General features: G+C 35.7%; 1 protein-coding gene across 1 annotated transcript in view; it reads right to left on the bottom strand.

Annotated features, from left to right (window-relative positions):
- Positions 1-14,602, bottom strand: part of DNAH7 (dynein axonemal heavy chain 7) — a 324,659-nt gene that overhangs the window by 104,240 nt on the left and 205,817 nt on the right. Inside the window, exons 44-46 of the mRNA XM_053597477.1 lie at positions 11,318-11,664; positions 8,858-9,038; positions 5,755-5,940 (exon numbers count right to left, since the gene is read on the bottom strand). Coding sequence (XP_053453452.1) covers positions 5,755-5,940; positions 8,858-9,038; positions 11,318-11,664 — 714 coding nt within the window. The remainder of the gene's footprint in view (positions 1-5,754; positions 5,941-8,857; positions 9,039-11,317; positions 11,665-14,602) is intronic.

The following is a 14,602-nucleotide window of genomic DNA, read 5'->3' on the forward strand; positions in this document are numbered from 1 at the left end:
CCCTCCTTTAAAAAATTTAGTTTCTCGGAGGCGGAGCAAGATGGCAGCCGAGTAACAGCTTCCTTTCATCTGGGCACCGTGAGTCCGGGGAGATAGGATTCCAGGCATCTCTGGCTGGTGGGAACTGCCTATCATCACTCCTATGAGGATACAGGGAGTCAGCGAGAGACTTCTGGACCCCAAGAGGAGGACTAAAACAGTGGAAAACCGGCAAGTGGTCGCGTGTGTTCAATCTGTCTAAACCCGCCCACAACTTCCACAGGAACAAGAACTTAAAGAGCAAGAGGAAGTGAAAGGAAAATTAGGGCAAGGAAACAGATAAAAGAAATCACTCATGAGGAAGAATCAGCAGAAAACTCCAGGCAACATGAAGAACCAGGCCAGAACAACCCCGCCAAGGGACCATGAGGTAGCTACTGTAGAGGATTCCACCTACACAGAAATGTTAGGAATGACAGAAAGGGAATTTAGAATATACATGTTGAAAACAATGAAAGAAATGATGGAAACAATGAAGGAAACTGCTAATAAAGTGGAAAATAACCAAAAGGAAATCCAAAAACAGAATCAAATCAGAGATGAATGATATGAAGAATATAAAAAGGATATAGCAGAGCTGAAGGAAATGAAACAGTCAATCAGGGAACTTAAAGATGCAATGGAAAGTATCAGCAACAGGTTAGACCATGCAGAAGAAAGAATTTCAGAGGTAGAAGACAAAGTTTTTGAGATAACTCAGATAGTAAAAGAGGCAGAAAAGAAGAGAGAGAAAGCAGAACGTTCACTGTCAGAATTATGGGACTTTATGAAGCATTCCAACATACGAGTTATAGGAATTCCAGAAGGGGAAGAAGAATGCCCCAGAGGAATGGAAGCCATACTAGAGAATATTATAAAAGAAAATTTCCCAAAGATTCTGACACACTGCTTTCAGAGGGATATCGGACCCCAGGTGGCCTCAACTCTAACCGAGCTTCTCCAAGACACATTGTGATGAACCTGTCCAAAGTCAAGACAAAAGAAAAGATTCTGCAAGCTGCCAGGAGTAAGCGCCAGTTGATCTACAGGGGCAAATCCATCAGAGTGACCGCAGACTTCTCTAATGAAACTTTCCAAACAAGAAGACAACGGTCATCTACCTTTAAGCTACTTAAACAGAACAATTTTCAGCCCAGAATTCTGTACCCTGCTAAGCTAAGCTTCAAAATTGACGGAGAAATCAAATCATTTACGGATATACAAACACTGAGGAAATTCGCCACAACAAGACCAGCTCTACAGGAAATATTTCAACCTGTTCTGCACACTGACCACCACAATGGATCAGCAGCAAAGTAAGAACTCAGAAATCAAAGGACAGAACCTAACCTCCACACTGATGCAAAAGATAAAACTAAGCAATGGACTCTCACCAAATAAGACGAATAGAATACTACCACACTTATCAATTATCTCCATAAATGTTAATGGCTTGAATTCCCCACTGAAGAGACATAGATTGGCTGACTGGATTAAAAAACACAAGCCATCCATTTGCTGTCTGCAAGAAAAACACCTGGCTTCAAAAGACAAATTAAAGCTCCGAGTCAAGGGTTAGAAGACAATTTTTCAGGCAAATAGAATTCAGAAGAAAAGAGGAGTTGCAATCTTATTTTCAGATACATGTGGATTTAAAGCAACTAAAGTCAAAAAAGACGAAGATGGTCACTTTATATTGGTCAAGGGAAAACTACAACAAGAAGACATTTCAATTCTAAATATTTATGCACCCAATTTAAATGCTCCCAGATTCTTGAAGCAGACCTTACTCAGTCTGAGCAATATGATATCTGATAATACCATCATAACAGGGGACTTTAACACACCTCTTACAGAGCTGGACAGATCCTCTAAACAGAAATTAAACAAAGATATAAGAGATTTAAATGAGACCTTAGACCAACTATGCTTGATAGATGCATATAGAACACTCCACCCCAAAGACAAAGAATATACATTCTTCTCATCACTCCATGGAACATTCTCCAAAATTGATCATATCCTGGGACACAAAACAAATATCAACAGAATCAAAAGAATTAAAATTTTACCTTGTATCTTCTCAGACCATAAGGCACTAAAGGTGGAACTCAACTCTAACAAAAATGCTCGACCCCACCCAAAGGCATGGAAATTAAACAATCTTCTGTTGAATAACAGATGGGTGCAGGAAGAAATAAAACAGGAAATCATTAACTTCCTTGAGCATAACAACAATGAAGACACAAGCTACCAAAACCTCTGGGATACTGCAAAAGCAGTTTTGAGAGGAAAATTCATCGCTTTAGATGCCTACATTCGAAAAACAGAAAGAGAGCACATCAACAATCTCACAAGAGATCTTATGGAATTGGAAAAAGAAGAACAATCTAAGCCTAAACTCAGTACAAGAAAAGAAATATCCAAAATCAAATCAGAGATCAATGAAATTGAAAACAAAAGAATCATTCAGAAAATTAATGAAACAAGGAGTTGGTTTTTTGAAAAAATAAATAAAATAGATAAACCATTGGCCAGACTAACTAGAAATAGAAAGTAAAATCTCTAGTAACCTCAATCAGAAACGATAAAGGGGAAATAACAACTGATCCCACAGAGATACAAGAGATCATCTCTGAATACTACCAGAAACTCTATGCCCAGAAATTTGACAATGTTAAGGAAATGGATCAATACTTGGAATCACACCCTCTCCCTAGACTTAGCCAGGAAGAAATAGACCTCCTGAACAGACCAATTTCAAGCACTGAGACCAAAGAAACAATAAAAAATCTTCCAACTAAAAAATGCCCTGGTCCAGATGGCTTCACTCCAGAATTCTATCAAACCTTCAAGGAAGAGCTTATTCCTGTACTGCAGAAATTATTCCAAAAAACTGAGGAAGAAGGAATCTTCCCCAACACATTCTATGAAGCAAACATCACCCTGATACCAAAACCAGGAAAAGACCCAAACAAAAAGGAGAATTTCAGACCAATCTCACTCATGAATATAGACGCAAAAATTCTCAACAAAATCCTAGCCAATAGATTACAGCTTATCATCAAAAAAGTCATTCATCATGATCAAGTAGGCTTCATCCCAGGGATGCAAGGCTGGTTTCACATACGCAAGTCCATAAACGTTATCCACCATATTAACAGAGGCAAAAAGAAAGATCACATGATCCTCTCAATAGATGCAGAAAAAGCATTTGATAAAATCCAGCATCCTTTTCTAATTAGAACACTGAAGAGTATAGGCATAGGTGGCACATTTCTAAAACTGATTGAAGCTATCTATGACAAACCCACAGCCAATATTTTACTGAATGGAGTAAAACTGAAAGCTTTTCCTCTTAGAACTGGAACCAGACAAGGTTGTCCTCTGTCACCTTTACTATTCAACATAGTGCTGGAAGTTCTAACCAATACAATTAGGCAAGACAAGGAAATAAAGGGAATCCAAATGGGAGCAGAGGAGGTCAAACTCTCCCTCTTTGCTGACGACATGATCTTATACTTAGAGAACCCCAAAGACTCAACCACAAGACTCCTAGAAGTCATCAAAAAATACAGTAATGTTTCAGGATATAAAATCAATGTCCACAAGTCAGTAGCCTTTGTGTACATCAATAACAGTCAAGATGAGAAGCTAATTAAGGACACAACTCCCTTCACCATAGTTTCAAAGAAAATGAAATACCTAGGAATATACCTAACGAAGGAGGTGAAGGACCTCTATAAAGAAAACTATGAAATCCTCAGAAAGGAAATAGCAGAGGATATTAACAAATGGAAGAACATACCATGCTCATGGATGGGAAGAATCAACATTGTTAAAATGTCTATACTTCCCAAAGCAATCTACCTATTCAATGCCATTCCTATCAAAGTACCTACATCGTACTTTCAAGATTTGGAAAAAATGATTCTGCGTTTTGTATGGAACCGGAAAAAACCCCGTATAGCTAAGGCAGTTCTTAGTAACAAAAATAAAGCTGGGGGCATCAGCATACCAGATTTTAGTCTGTACTACAAAGCCATAGTGCTCAAGACAGCATGGTACTGGCACAAAAACAGAGACATAGACACTTGGAATCGAATTGAACACCAAGAAATGAAACTAACATCTTACAACCACCTAATCTTCGATAAACCAAACAAGAACTTACCTTGGGGGAAAGACTCCCTATTCAATAAATGGTGTTGGGAGAACTGGATGTCTACATGTAAAAGACTGAAACTGGACCCACACCTTTTGCCACTCACAAAAATTGACTCAAGATGGATAAAGGACTTAAATTTAAGGCATGAAACAATAAAAATCCTCAAAGAAAACATAGGAAAAACACTGGAAGATATTGGCCTGGGGGAAGACTTCATGAAAAAGACTGCCATGGCAATTGCAACAACAACAAAAGTAAACAAATGGGACTTCATTAAACTGAAAAGCTTCTGTACAGCTAAGGAGACAATAACCAAAGCAAAGAGACAACCCACACAATGGAAAAGGATATTTGCATATTTTCAATCAGACAAAAGCTTGATAACCAGGATCTATAGAGAACTCAAATTAATCCACATGAAAAAAGCCAACAGTCCCGTATATCAATGGGCAAGAGACATGAATAGAACTTTCTCTAAAGACGACAGACGAATGGCTAACAAACACATGAAAAAATGTTCATCATCTCTATATATTAGAGAAATGCAAATCAAAACATCCCTGAGATATCATCTAACCCCAGTGAGAATGGCCCACATCACAAAATCTCAAAACTGCAGATGCTGGCGTGGATGTGGAGAGAAGGGAACACTTTTACACTGCTGGTGGGACTGCAAACTAGTACAACCTTTCTGGAAGGAAGTATGGAGAAACCTCAAAGCACTCAACCTAGACCTCCCATTCGTTCCTGCAATCCCATTACTGGGCATCTACCCAGAAGGAAAAAAATCCTTTTATCATAAGGGCACTTGTACTAGACTGTTTATTGCAGCTCAATTTACAATCGCCAAAATGTGGAAAGAGCCTAAATGCCCACCAACCCAGGAATGGATTAACAAGCTGTGGTATATGTATACCATGGAATACTATTCAGCCATTAAAAAAAATGGAGACTTTACATCCTTCGTATTAACCTGGATGGACGTGGAAGACATTATTCTTAGTAAAGCATCACAAGAATGGAGAAGCATGAATCCTATGTACTCAATTTTGATATGAGGACAATTAATGACAATTAAGGTTATGGGGGGGGGAAGCAGAAAGAGGGATGGAGGGAGGGGGGTGGGGCCTTAGTGTGTGTCACACTTTATGGGGGCAAGACATGATTGCAAGAGGGACTTTACCTAACAATTGCAATCAGTGTAACTGGCTTATTGTACCCTCAATGAATCCCCAACAATAAAAAAAAAAAAACAAACTGAAATTTATCATTATGGTCTCCACTTTCAGATTACATTTTAAAGTAGAGTACATTCAGAGTACATTTAAAAAATAAGTAGATTTTTTTTTGTTTCTAAAAAATTAGTTTTCAGAAGTATATTTTAAGTAGCATCATGTGGCTTCCAAGATAATTTATAGCGTAAATAAAATATACAAACAAAACATTTTTAAGAATATTTGTTTCTTATACTTACCAAAAAACCCAAACCAAAATAAGACAAAATTCCTCAGGCTAACATGGGCTGTGACAAGAGGAAGGTCAGGAAGAGATCGAAGACTGTCCCTTACCTGCCTATAGTTAGATGTAAAGGCTCCCAGATAAGCGACGATTCCCGAGGAAACGAGGATATCCCCCGTCAAGTTGATGTATAGCTGCCCTAGATCCAGGGCCGTTAGGCTCCACCGGGTCTTCTCGCCTCCAAGGCCTCCAATCAACTGCTCAGCTCGTTCTAGTTTTTTGCTGCACAGGTCAACCTCAAAAATAAGAGTGAACTTTTGCCAACACTTACACAAAGAATAAGTTTAAAGTTCTAAAAGATTTTGCCCTCAGAGATAAATTATTTTTTTAATTACAAACTTCTGCCTGAATTCTTTTAATTATCTAAAAAAAAAGTGACAAATCTCAGTATGATAAAGTTCATGATGTGTTAGAAGGTTTTCATATAAATTATCTACTTTAATAAAATTTATGAAATTCCACATTATATTTATCATATAATGCAAAGAATAGTTCTATTTAAGGGAATGACCTATAGTACAAGCCACTGAACATGAATTAATAAAGAACATTCTCCTCCCTGCAAATATGGATGCTTTCTCTCCATTTAAAATAATCTCAATGTATATTATTCTAAATATTCTACAAACATAATCCTCACACTTAACTTGTGATTGACTTAATGATGCTTTTACAGGTTAAATGTTTAAAAGTTTTAATAACTTATGCTTATTTTCAAAGTACAATTTTCAGTTTGTTAAATTGTGTTAACTTACTCAGATACTTGCAATTAAGTTTAAATTTAGGAAATCAATTAATAGCTGAGAGCACATTTTGTGCATGAGATTGTCAAACAAATATGATTATATGTAAGTAGCAATGTGGTAAAAAGGGGAGGAGGATAATTATGAAGGTGGCAAACTTGGTGAAAAGCTATTTCAATTTATGCAATAGCAATATTCCAAAAGAATATTTGAATTATTTTGATTTAATTTTCAAGTGACCTAGCATCATAAGTCTTGGAAGTCAAGATTAAATAAAGCTTATCTTGAGGTTCAAAAATAATTCATATGAAAAGAAGAATTCAATAATTAATAAAAGCAAAGGCGTTTAGATTACTTTGGTATAAAAATTTGGCTAATGCCTTTTGCTAATGCTATTAACATTTATATTAAATAATGCTTTTGGATTAAAAGACATAAAATACTATATCAACTTATTTAAAGACAAGTGTGAAAAAAACAAAAGGTATGTAATTGCTAATTTTTTTTTTTTTTTCAGGCAAGGTCTCACTCTATCATATAGGCTAGAGTATAGTGGCATAATCACAGCTTACTATGACCTCCTCTTTCCAGGGAAATTTCATGTGATCCTTCTGCCTCAGCCTCCCAAGTGTAGAGGACTATAACTGCATGCCTGGCTAATTTTTTTATAGAGATGGGGTCACACTGGGTTGTGCAGGCTGGTCACAAATTCCTGGCCTCAAGTGATCCTCCTGCCTTGGTCTCTCAAGATTTTGGAATTATGAGTTTGAGCCACTGTGCCTGGCCAGAATTGGTAATATTTTTGATACTTCCTATATTAAATTTTTTCTCTTTTAATTTTCCCTCTTTAACTATCTTCTGTCTTCCTAGTTTCTTTCTTCGCCTATTCTTCTTTCAACAATGTTTATGATTAGCTGAGGGTTTTGGACTATGATAAAGTTGCCATCAGAAGCTACTAAGTAAAAATATTGTAGCTAAAATTTTCCCTCCAAAAGCAGATTTTTAGTACATATATGCATATGTACATTTAATTTCATACTATAAGTTTCCAAAATTTTATTATAAAAAATAAATATAAATTTCAAACATATAGAAGAACTAAAAAAAAAAACTTTGCAGCGAGCAGCTGCACACCTACTTATTGGTTATTTTACTTAAACTAAAACTGATCATTCAAAAATCATGCCATAATAGGTCATGATTCTAAAGATTAGTGTAATGTCTTATATTTGTGCAAATATAGAAATCTAGGAGAGATGCTATAGAAAGAGGCAGTATGGTACCACAGGAAAAGCATAGAAAAAGCACAGCCGTTAGAGTCAGACTGCCTGAGTTCAGGTCTTCGACTTAATGTCTAGAAGCTGCGTTTACCACAGACAGATTGCTAAACCTTTCTTTGCTTAGTTTCCTCAAAATGGTACAAAATGAATTACCCCCTTATGCTCTTAGAACAACAGAGCCTGTACTTAATAGTCATTCAAAAGTAAAAAAAAAAAAAAAAAAAAAAATAGTCATTCAAAAGTAGTTACTGTTATAAAATGTTTTTACTTTTTTTTCTGGAACAAAATCAGATCTTAGCAGTTAACACTTTAATCTTATTTTGTTTTGTGAGACAGAGTCTTGCTCAGTCACCCAGGTTAGAGCACAGTGGTACCATCGTAGCTCACTGTAGCTTCCACTCCTGTACTCAAGCAATCCTCTTGCCTCAGTCTTCGGAATAGCTGGGATTTTAGGTGTGCACCACCACACCTGTATAATTTTTTTTATTATTTGTAGAGATAGGGTCTCTATCTTGCTTAGTCTGGTCTCAAACTCCTGACCTCAAGTAATCTTCCTGCCTCAGTCTCCCAAAGTGATCATAGTAGTGAGCCACTGTGCCCAGCCTAGAAGTTAATTTTTGAAAACAATATCATGAAATAAGTTAGAGCAGTGTTTTTAGCCTTAAAACATTTTTATTGGGCACTGTATGGCTCTAATGTCAGCTCTGTGATTAACTATTATGAAACCTAGGTCACTTAGCCCTTTGGGTCTCAATTTCCTTACTTATAAAATGAAAAATGATTTAAATAATCTAGCTCAGTATTCTAGTAATCTTAGGCATAGACTGGTAATTTTTTTTTTTTTTTTTTAAGAAAGGGCCAGAATTTTAGGCATTGTGAGCCAAGAGGCAAAACTAAGGATATTATGTATTACACAGCCATTTACAATATGTAATTATTTTAAAATGTCAAAACCATTATTAGCTCATGGGCCATACAAAAGCACCAATAGGCAGATTTTGCCTGTGGGCCATAGTTTGCCAACCCCTGGCCACAAAAGAAAACAGGACCGGTAAGTTACATGCTGGCACAAACATCATTCTTACTTACAATATTGAGACTTTGCTCACTTTCCCTGTATCAGAACATACCTGGTTTTCCAGGTCAGCCTTCTTCTGTTTATTTAACTCAAGTGTGTCCTGAAGCTTAGCCAATTTGTCCTGCACTTCCTTCAGGGCGGCCTGCTTCTTTTTAAGCCCGTCCATGGCAACTTTAAGCTCCCCTTCAGCTGCAGCCAGTTTTATCTTTTTGGGAGCTACTATTTTTGCCACTCTGCAAAAAACAAAATCAGAATATTCAATACCTATTTAATATTCTAGTGCACACTTTCTAGCACTGAATTCACTTTCTAACTTCCTTACTATGACTCACTTCTTTATCTATAAAGAAAAATTATACTGATTTCTATGTCCCATATTTCATAAAAGAATTAGCCAACTTGATCCCAGACATAAGAAATGACTATTAAAATGGATATCAATTATACATATTGTTTTTAAAATAAATATTTTTTTATCCAAAATAACATATTACCAAAGTGAATTTTGGTGACTTTGTAAAAGGAGAATAGAATATTTATGTAGAATATCATAATCTTAGGGGAAACTAACACAAATGGCTAGAGCCTAATTTTGATGAAGAGAAAGTAAGGTATTTTATCTTTGTTATTTTAATTTAAAAAAAATCCTAGAATACACTCTCAACCAAACACAGTTATCTTATAAATATGAATGTGGTAACCAAAGGGATTTTATAGGAAAAAGGATGAATCTAAATTCTCTTCTCAGTATCTGGCAACTGAAATCAGTCATGTTATCTTTCTAACTAAATGATAAAACATTAAATTAAATGTATGATTAACATAATAGGTCATGGTCTGAAACATATATAGCATTACTACAACTGTATAATGACTTTGGGTATGACTTTGAAAAACATCCTGTAACAATTTTTTTTTGAAGGATAATAAATATTACTCTGTGAATGATATTTGTTCTCATACGATCATCAATAAAAGCTCCTCATCTCACAATAATATATTATGAAAGTAGTTTTCAAAGTGCAGTTAAGGGACCCGGGGGATCCTGAAGACATACAGCCCTTGGGGGAGTTCATGAGGTCCTCCCTGTCAAATGTCTGTGTGGGGCTGGATTTTCTCTATGTCCCTTGACCAAAACAACGTATTATAACAGGTAGAATGAAGATGCACATATGAAAGTCTAGTTGTCTTATATTAAACCACTTATTAAAGAGATTGACAAACATAAAATGCCACTCTTAATCATTGTTCTTTACTTTTTTCAGAAAAGTGATTTCTAAAAAATAAGTTATTTCTATTAACATGTACTGTTGTTATTAGTATCTTAATAAGCATTTAAGAAATTTCTCCATTTTAATTTCTAATATGATGAATATGCAAAAGATTTTTGGGGTCTTCAGTAATTTTTAAGAATATAAAGGTGGTCCAGAAGTTGTGGCTCACACTTGTAATTCCAGCACTTTTGGAGGCTGAGGCAGGAAGCTCACTTGAGGCCAGGAGTTTAAGACCAACCTGCCAACATAGCAAGACCATGTCTCTACAGAAATTTGACAAACAGGCTTGGCATATTTAGGTCAGTGGCTAGGGCACCAGCCATGTACACCAGAGCTGGTGGGCTCAAATCTGGCCTGGGCCTGCCAAACAACAATGATAACCACAACCAACAAGTAACTGGGCATTTTGGTGGGCGCCTGTGGTCCTGGCTACTTGGGAGGCTGAGGGAAGAGAATCCCTTAAGCCCAAGAGTTGGAGGTTGCTGTGAGCTGTGACGCCACAGCACTCCACCCAGGGTGGCAGCTTAAGACTCTGTCTCAAAAAAAAAAAAAAAAAGCTTTGAAAAACTGGCTTGGTGTCCATAGCAGAGTGGTTATAGGGCCACCCACATACATCAAGGCTGGTGTGTTCAAACCCAGCCTGGGCCAGCTAATGACAACTGTAACAAAAAATAGCCAAGCATTGTGGCAGGCGCCTATAGTCCTAGCTACTTGGGTGAGACAAGAAAATCACTTGAGCCCAAGAGTTTGAGGTTGCTGTGAGCTGTGACATCACGCATGGCACTCTACCGAGGACAACATAATGAGACTCTGTCTCCAAAAAAAAAAAAAAAAAAAAAATTTTTGGAAAACTATCCCAGTGTGCTGGTGTGCACCTGTGTTCCCAGCTACTTCAGAAGGAGAGGCAAGAGGACCACTTAAACCCAGGAGTTCCAGGCTTCAGTGAAGTGTAATTGGACCACCGAACCCCAGCCTGGACAAAAGAGACCCTATCTCTTAGAAAAACAAATCAAACAAAAAAAGTAAAAAGAGTCTGGAGTCCAAAAAGTTTAAGAACCATCATATTATTTTATTTAATTGGCATAATCTTGCCTCCAATAAATATGAAACAGAATGCAGATTCAGACACAGTATTCCAAGGAGCCTGTCACTTATATAGCTTTTCAATTTTATCCTATCTAACTGATCAAATGTGAAAATAAAACACACCAGTCAGGTTTCTTTTTATCAGGACTTACCTATCGTATGAATCCATTGCTATGACCCATTTGCACAGACCTTCAGCTGCTGTTGAAGCATTTCTGATCTTTTCTGGAACAAAATCTGGATTTGGGATGTAATTTTTTCTTATTATGTTCATATAAGCTTGAGGAATATTGTCCTTGTCATATTCATGTAGTGACTGTAGAAACCTAATGTCACCAAGAAGTCTCTTTGCTGGGCCCCAGAAATCCTCAATTTTTTTTCCTGAACCTGTTGGGTCAGGGATTTTGTCAGCTTTGATGCCTTTCAAGATGCAGATAGCTTCCATGACGAGCTTGACACCAGCAGGTGGACTCTTCATGGATTTTACCACTGTAATATCCTTGAAATAACAACACATTATCTTTAAAAAGAAGTACTTGTTTATATAATTAATTATTCATTTTCATTGGCCCTTATTTTCAAACCAAGTCCTAAGATACAGAAACTCATTCTGTTCATTGGGTAGAAATGATGACGATGACAGAATTGTATCATAAAGTGTTGAGAATTTTGTCTCAAAGGAAAACAATTAAAAACCAAACAGAATAAGGGGCAGATGGCCTATGTGAGATACCTATGACTTAGAGTCTACTTCAGAAACACATAGAGATTTGAATATCACAAAGCAGAGTTTTGTAGCTTCTTAAAAACTATAAAAGTAATAGATGCCTACTGCAAACATTAGAAAAATGCAGAGAAATCATACACAAGAACTTCTACAATCCTACTATATATAGTTAGCTACTATAAACATTTTTGTTTATATTCTATTTTTTCTATGTATATATGCTATATTTTAAGCGTGATGGTATACAAGACATAATGCCGTTTTAAAACCTCTATTTTTTTTTTCTTTTTTTTGAGACAGAGTCTCACTCTGTTGCCCTGGGTCGAGCGCTGTGGCATCGTAGCTCACAGCAACCTCCAACTCTTGGGCTTGAGTAATCTTCTTGCCCCAGCTTCTTAAGCAGCTAGGACTACAGGCATGCACCACTATACCCAGCTAGTTTTTCAAAATTTGATAATCCAAGAATATATTTCTTATAATACAATTTAAGTTTGCTGCTTAGAAAATTTTTACATTCCCATTTTAGAAAGCACAGGTAAACAGAAAAAGAGTATAAATCAAAACAATTAACAATTTATCAAATAATCTATATTTTTCCAATTATGCTTACATTAACATAACAAGAATCATATTGTATTTATAAATTTGCATACAATTTTTATTAATCACTGTCATGAATACCATATTTTTTAGTATATAATGTACACCTATGTTTTTGGTCTAAACTTTCAGGAAAAAAAATCTTTCATTTTAATTTATTTTTTTAATTTAATTTTTAATTAAATCATAACTGTATACATTTAGGGGGTACAATATGATTTGATATACAATGTGGAATGCTTAAATCAAACTGATTAACATAACTATCACCTCATTTAGTTATTTTTTATGTTAAGACATTTGTAATTTATTCTTAGTTATTTTGAAATATACCCTTGTGTTGTGCATATTAGATGAGATCCCACCAAATGCCTTCCCTCCACTGACCAATCACCTTCACTTCCCTCCCCTCTCCTTGCTCTCTCCTTCCCCCCTTTTAAACTATATATATGTTTTATCATTTGTATGCGAGCGTGTTTATATATTGGTTTCATAATAGTATTGAGTACAATGCATACTTTTTTTTTTTTTCATTCTTGAGCTACTTTACTAAGAAGAATATGTTCTAACTCCATCCAGGTAAACATGAAAGATATAAAGTCTCCATCTATTTTTATGGCTAAATAAATTTTTAGTAGAGATAGGGATCTCGTTCTTGCTCAGGCTGGTCTTGAACTCCTAAGTTCAAGTGATCTACCTGCCTCAGTTTCCCAGAATGCTAGGATTACAGGTATGAGCCACTGAGCCCAGCTAAAATCTGCTCTATTTCATTAGCAATATATAGTGGACATTCTTCCATGCTAGTAAACATTGATTTTTAATGGCTGCATAGGATTCCAATGTATAGATACACATCATCATTCTCTACTTTATCTGTGAGCCTTTTACTCAATTTTTCCAACATTACAATTGCCATGTTGAATTACCAGCTTTATAGCTTTTATTTTTAAAGCTTTTCACACATATTGACAAACCGCTCTCTAGAAAGCATGTAACTCTGCCTGTTTCAACAGCTGCTCCCTCAGAAAAAAATGGTAGGCATCGTAGTAGGCAAAAAATAATTTTATTTTAATCTATATGTCCTTAAGTTGAAGTAAAGTAGGGTATATTTTCATATACTTACTGACTATTTGTATTTCCTCTTTGTGAATTACCCTCTTATAACATTTACTATCCTATCTTAGAGCTACCTTTTTTTCTTATTGATTTGTTAAGAGTTTTTTACATAGAGGCATATTAATCCTTTGTTTGCCAGATTTCAAATATTTTCTCAAGTGTTTCTAAAATTCTTCCTATGGTGTTATGTCCAACAAAATGTGTTGACTTTTAGGCACTAACATGTATTACTTTTAAAAAGTCTGTTAACTTTGAAAAATACAAAAGAGTATACAGAGCATATATATTTCAAACAGTATTGCTTAGTGAGTTTTTCCCCCGTATTTCTTTCATGCCTAGGGGATCCTACGTGCCACTCCACTCCAAGATCATATTTATTTATTTATTTTTTATTTACACTTCAAGATTATAAACATCTGATCTACACTTTCTATTTTATAATAATAAAGCTATTTACATTTAAATTTCTGTTTGAAATCCATTTTGAAGTAAGTTGTAAAGAAAGACTCTTCCACTCTTCTCTCCCATCACACCCCCAAATTTAGCCAAGATTCCTTGGACAATTTTAAAAATCTATCTTTATCTTTCTAAATTATTTCCCTTTCACATCTTAATTTTTAGTACCACATTTCATCAAATCTATACTATTATATATATAGTATATGCTATTATAAAATACTGTGTCTCTGTAAAACACATTATTATTTTATGTATTACCCCCTGACCCCCCAACCCACTAACACTGACATATCTACTTTAAATACAGTGGATATCAGGGAAGGAACCTCATGTATCATAATAAATGATGGAAAGAGGGAAGGAGGGAGGGGGCTGGGGCCTTGGTGTGTGTCACACTTTATGGGGGCAAGACATGATTGCAAGAGGGACTTTACCTAACAATTGCAATCAGTGTAACCTGGCTTATTGTACCCTCAATGAATCTCCAACAATAAAAAAATAAATAAATAAATGATGGACCTCTAAAAGTAGCCAT

The sequence above is a fragment of the Nycticebus coucang genome, chromosome 7, assembly GCF_027406575.1.
Source record: "Nycticebus coucang isolate mNycCou1 chromosome 7, mNycCou1.pri, whole genome shotgun sequence".
NCBI classification, from domain to species: Eukaryota; Metazoa; Chordata; class Mammalia; order Primates; family Lorisidae; genus Nycticebus; species Nycticebus coucang.